Raw genomic sequence first — 6,371 nt, 5'->3', positions numbered from 1 at the left:
GTCCATATCACATGTAAAAAGGAATTTTTAGTTTCACGGGGGGGGGGGGGGGGTAAAAATATTTTCCGTTTTCCATTGATTTCTATAATGAAAAACACAAGTTTTATCCAAATTACCTCTCTTTTTCCCCAAATAAGTGATGTTTACTGAAATTTCATTTAAATATCTATATAAATGTGCAATCTGTCATATATTTTAACTTTTGAAAATTCACTTTGAGGTAGGCGGGAGAAAATGCTATCGTTCGCAGTTCTTTCATTCAGTGGTATAAGAAGAGCTGCGGATAAGAGATGGGCACCCCAAAGCGTAACAGACGGACATACAGACATGTGCAGACGGATGCATATCCCGATTACTATGTACTCTCCCACTTTTCAAGGAAAGATATAACATGAAAAGAAAAAAAATCAAACCAACAGAGCGTATCAAAGCTTTGGAAAAACGGTTAGACACGTGATATCGTGTTTCCTTTTAAAAGAACGAGAAAGTTTGTCATTCGTTCATTTTGGATTGCGTGTGACAAAGCAAGAAGGAAAAAAAAAGAAAGGTGAGTATTAAAAGTCGTTTTTTTGTCTTAAAATGTTATATGCTTCAATTCAATTTTGAACTTGCATTGTATCGCTCGCTGAAATTATCAGGTCCCAAGATTTTTGATAAACTACATACATTATTAAAAGAATAACTGAGTCCAAATTCAACAATCTACTTGTATATAGAATTATACTAAACTTCCATACTGTCTGCTTTATATTGCTTAATGTTGAAGTCACTCTAAATATCAAAAAGTTTGATAAATAGAATACAGTTTTGTTAAATATTTCACCTTAAATTTCGGAATCAAGTGTTCGATAAGTAAACTTGGCTCTTTTCACGCATGCTGCTCAGTGGTTACATGGGTTATCTCATTCTCTATCCAGAGTTGTTCCCGCTACGTTCCCACATGTAGTGAGCCTAGCGGAAGACAACTCTGGTTAGAGAATGGGGTTATCTAGAGCTCAAACATCCTGTAGTTGCAGATAATTCATATGTCCAACTGTGTGATTTAGATTAAACCTACAAATTGTGAGTGGTGGCACAAAATAAATACGTTAACTTTACTGCTCAAAGTGTTCCAGGTGCTAAAGTGCCCAGTACAGGTCAAAAATTGCAGCTGGTATCTAAACAGAAAAGCACAGGTACCTTCCCTCATCCGACAGTCAACCCCGGGGCTTGTTGGACATTTTTTTCACAAATTATATTTATTACACTTATTAATCCCCTGGGTTGAATGGGGGGGGGGGGGGGGGGGGTATCCTGTCCACAAGTAACTGTGCAGAAAAGGGAAATGATAGTGCTCACAGTTTTGATTGATCGCTAAGATGCATTGTACACGTATGTTTTAACTCCTTTTATTCAGGTCAAAGAGTCTCAGTCTCTCTCTCGATACAAATTATGTATCTTGATTCAGGTACTCAGTATTCAAACGTATTTATATATATTTTTGTAAAATACTGATGCTTAAAAGTTGCAATTGTTAACTGATTGCTCTTTTATAATTATATACATGAGGCAATAAGCAATAAACATTGCTTTTTTTTAATTTAAGCAATGGGTATTTTTCGTCAGATAGTAGATAACCACAGTATTACTGAAGTCCATCCGTTACAATGAAGTGTAGATAAATTGTTACTCGTGTCCAGTTTATCTTTCTTTGATCATGTTTGGTTTTAATTCAGTTGATCATTTAAACAAACAACTTAATTGTTGTAAACAGTTAATGAGAGTACGATCACGTATTTACATAGATTCAATTATACTTACTGGACTCGGGTATTTCAGAGAAATTTTTATAAAGTTGATTGCCTAAAAATGACGGTTTCTGTGGAAGTTTTTGGAGATGTATACAATTTTAATGAAATAAGTAAGGGTGGGGGACTACATATTGGAAGCACCATATTTAAATTTCAAATGGATTTGTTGAAATTTTAAAAAGTTACAGACTTTTAAGGGTTTGACGTAGTTTAATGTACAAAACGACTTGACAGTTATACGAAATGTGTAAGTGGGTTATGTAAGTTTAGCTGCTACATTAATTCCCGTACTAGCAAAGAAAGATTTGGTGGGGGTAGAGCAAACATTTTTAACGGGGGACACTATCAACTACTAAAAATTCCTTGACAAGGAAAAGAAAAAAAAGGATCATCAGACGTTATTATTGATATATATCATGCTAATAAATTACGGGAACACATATAATAAAATGCATAAAGTACATGTAGTTAAGTTTTCTATATATCGGCAACATTTATTATTGAGGGAACACAAGCATAAAGTACATGTAGTTAAGTTTTCTATATATCGGCAACATTATTAGGGGCACGGCCGACACCCGGTTCCTACGGACATGGTTCTTCATGGACAGATTAACTGCAATGGTCTTCATTAGAAATAAAGGAAATAATATTTGACTTGCACGAGTCTTTTTACACATTTTTATTAAAATAGAAAAAATGGTGTTATGACAATAAAAGAAAGAAATGTGTTCTTTTTAATTTTATTTCAGGTATCTCAATATGAGATCACATAAATTATGGAATATTTTTTACTGCAAAACGTTCATTTTTTTTCAATTTATTTTTAAACCGCGTCCTTTCTTTTAGTTGCCATACGGGAACATTACTCCATTGAAACAACTTTCGTTGAATATAAATATACAGTTTTTTTGGGGGACAAACTGCGGATTCATAAAAAAAAAATATCTGTGAAACGTGCATTCTTGACATTTTCTGGTAGTGTGCTATATGATGTTAGAAACTGCATTTATTATTTCTTTTTCAGCTGGTCGTTGATAAGTTTGTTCCATATTCGTCCATGATGTTGAAAAGCATAACACTTCTGCTTCTGCTTTCATCCACACAAGGTAAGAAAAATACAAGTGTATGTCAAATAAGAACTAAGTACAAGTGTATGTCAAATTAGAACTAAATACAAGTGTATGTCAAATTAGAACTAAATAAGCATAAATTATTTGATCATTCTTGATGCATGTATTAGTATCTGATGGAAAAACAATATTCTTCTAGGGTGGCTTTTCAAACCGAAGCCAAAGCAGGTTTGTTACCCAAACATAGGATGTTTCAGCAACGCACAGCCGTTCAACAATGCAAAGAGAACCTTGCCCCAGTCTCCGAGTACTATTGATACCACCTTCAACCTGTACACCAGACAAAACACGGATACCGCCCAGATCCTGGATCCTTATGATACAAACACCGTCTCCAGTTCACACTTTGATCCCAGTCTACCGACGATTTTTATCACCCACGGATTTCAAGACACTGCTAAATCTGGATGGCCACTAGAGATTAAAAACGCCCTTCTACAAAATGTTGGTATTTTTCTGCAAAAATTCATATTAATGCTTGTCAATAAGTATAGTAACATTTCACTGGAGGTACTGTGTGCACTGAACTCACTAAATGATACAACCCGCCTCCCATATGATTATAATTAATGGCCAAGCCCATGTTTTGCTCTGGGAGACCCGAAATAAGTGTCAGGTCAAAAAGTAAAATAGAAGGAACAAAATGGCATTATATAATGAAGAGTCTGTGAAAGGATAATTAAATTTCATTCAGTGGTGTAAGAAGAATTGCGGATGAGAGATGGGTATCCCCAAAACATAAAACATAAAGTATATCGTAGTATTGTGTTCTCAAATCCAAATGGGGAAATAAATAAAAACTACATGATTACGTAGAAATATATTTATTTCGAGCTGTCAGAAAAATTCAGAGACGTGTCCAAACGCCGGTTCTTTCCTTGTATGGGCCATAAACAGAAAGTTTTCACTACGAATACGTATTTTTTTAATTTATATTTTTCAGGGAGACATGAATGTGATAGCCGTTGACTGGTCAAAGGGCACCCAAGGAAGAATTTACCGTCAGTCGGCCGCCAATACCCGCGTGGTGGGCGCCACCATTGGGAACATGATCAAGGTTCTACGAGACAGCTTCAGCTTACCTCTGGGACAGGTCCATCTTATCGGACACAGTCTCGGTGCCCAAATCATGGGGTATGCAGGGGACAGGGTACGAGGAATTGGCAGAATCACGGGTATATATTTATTCGTTTACGGCTATATCATTATGATTCATATTGGGATGAAGATATTTCAAATCATTTTACATTAGCTCTTGATTTCTGTTCAAAAGTAAAGTGCACATATCTTTTTTCATGTTATATGATGTAGTTGATCAATCTTCTAGTATATAAGAGCTCTTTCTTTTCTTTTTCACAAATATATATGTAACAGTGTCTATTTTAAGGGATACAATGAGATATTGGTCTTGAATTTTAGGACTAGACCCGGCTGGATTATATTTTGAAAAATTTGACACCAAGGTTAAATTGGATCCTACTGACGCGAATTTTGTTGACGTCATTCATACCGATGGTGCCTCTCTGCTGGAAATGGGTAAGTAACAAATCGGGAGAAATTCATGGAGAGAGAATCTGAAATGGTTGGCTAATGTTTTATTTTTTGTCACATAGCTTTTGGTATCAGGACACCAAATGGACATGTTGACTTCTATCCAAACGGGGGCACAAGACAACCCGGATGTAAACGTAGTCTATGGAGCAACATTCAGAATTTCTTCCAAGGAAAAATGGGAAGTACGTACCAGTATTTCTTGCTGTTTCATCTTTTTTCCTCTGTGCTTTACGAATTTCTATCGTATATTTTTTATACGTTTAGTGCCCTAGTTCTTGCAATAATCACCGTAATGTGATCTAAAGGGTTTATTCACTTTGCTTAATTTCTTAAAAATGCAACTTTCTTCAAACATATAATCATTGTTTTGACATGAAATTAATCTTAAAACTTGTCCTAATAAAGTGATTAGTTTATCATAAACACTAACGTATTTCTCTTTTCAGAGATTTCATCAATCATAGCATGCAGTCACATGCGGGCGATCGACTTCTTTACCGAGTCCATTAATTCGTCTTGTGAATTTAAAGCCTATCTATGTACGAGTTACTTGGAATTTTACAGTGGCAAGTGCAAGTCATGTGCTAATGGATGCAATAGAATGGGTTTCCATGCCGATAAGAATGTTCATGGCAAATTTTACCTGCAAACAAACGCTGCTCCTCCCTTCTGTAAAATTTAAAGCCAGAGGTTGGAATGTGCATGACATATCCGTGTTATGATTTGTTTTTGGTGTTTAAGAGTTATAGCACACAAAATAAAATGAAGAAAATTATGTTGCTTTTTGTCGTACATATTTTATAAGAAAAGGCACATAATAGGGACAGGTAACCAGGCTATCGAGAGCGGTAGCAATGATAAAATGAAGTGTTATCGTACAGTCTATCCACAGTAGTTTTCCCAGAATGCCCGACCGTGACACCGAGCATGCGTATTCCAGAAATATGCACAAAAGTAGTTGCTAGAGCTCGAGAGAGCTGGCAAAAAGACTGAACACAGTTTTCTCTGTAATGATTTATTGTTTGAGATGGGACCAGGCTAACACTCTCGAGCGCTAGCAACTACATTAGTCTGTATTTCTGGAATACGCATACTGGACTTTACGATCGGGCATCCTGAAAAAGCTACCGCACAGTGGATAGACTGTACGATGATAATTTCGTTTTCAAGGACATGGGTATTACATGACGTGAGATAAGCCCATAGCGAAACATACATGAAGGTGAAAAATTAAATCTCAATTATATCAAAATTTTCCTTAAAGCTGACATGAATTCTTAAAAACGCAACATTTTCATCTATGTACGACTTGTTTCATACCAACTATAGCCGTATTCCGCCATATTTCTTTCAGATACCTTGTCTCATTGTAACGATATATACCCAAAAGCGCTCGTTACAGTTGAATGATTTTTTGGTGTGGGTATCGACTTGTGCACATCTCCGATGGTAAAGCATATGAGAACACATGAGGAGATCAAGACATTTCAAAACCACAATAAACAACATAATAATCATATTTCTGAATAATAATTGATTTGAATCAAAAGAAAAAATGCAAGTTTGGTGAGAAATTTAGATGCACGTCACGCATACGTTTTTTTTCAGGGCGCCAATTTATGCAGAATAAACTTGAAATAAAAAGCAGTAAAATCTGCAGACACATTTGAAATTATATCATTTGAATGGAACAAAACAACCAACGTCTTTGATTTGCAGCCCCTATGCAATTGGTGCATATAGAGAAAACGCCTCGAACGCTATAAACGTACCCATACCTGGTAATAAGGTTACTGCATCCGTTCGAAGATGTGCACAAGTCAAGTGATATACACCCTGAATTCCATTTATTGAAATATGCATCACAAAAAAGAAATGAACTCCGTAAAAGCTC

The 6,371-nt window shown here is 35.8% G+C and overlaps 1 protein-coding gene across 2 annotated transcripts; it reads left to right on the top strand.

Moving 5' to 3' along the window:
- The first annotated feature begins 483 nt into the window (after window positions 1-483).
- On the top strand, window positions 484-5,239 carry LOC134270801 (inactive pancreatic lipase-related protein 1-like). 2 transcript variants are annotated; one of them, XM_062753041.1, is made up of 7 exons: window positions 484-547; window positions 2,818-2,899; window positions 3,063-3,367; window positions 3,867-4,098; window positions 4,343-4,459; window positions 4,537-4,659; window positions 4,924-5,239. In XM_062753041.1, the coding sequence occupies exons 2-7, from the start codon at window positions 2,851-2,853 to the stop codon at window positions 5,157-5,159; spliced, it is 1,062 nt and encodes a 353-aa protein (XP_062609025.1). In that variant the 5' UTR covers window positions 484-547; window positions 2,818-2,850; the 3' UTR covers window positions 5,160-5,239. The 2 variants fall into 2 exon arrangements, with proteins under 2 accessions (XP_062609025.1, XP_062609026.1); XM_062753042.1 differs by having other exon boundaries at window positions 501-551.
- Window positions 5,240-6,371: the final 1,132 nt, after the last annotated feature.

Source organism: Saccostrea cucullata, unplaced genomic scaffold, assembly GCF_032062105.1.
Source record: "Saccostrea cucullata isolate Sc308-1 unplaced genomic scaffold, CSIRO_AGI_Scuc_v1 ctg1217, whole genome shotgun sequence".
Classification (NCBI taxonomy): Eukaryota; Metazoa; Mollusca; class Bivalvia; order Ostreida; family Ostreidae; genus Saccostrea; species Saccostrea cuccullata.
Note: the sequence above shows the minus strand (reverse complement) of the source record. Positions and strands in the feature narration are given on the sequence as shown.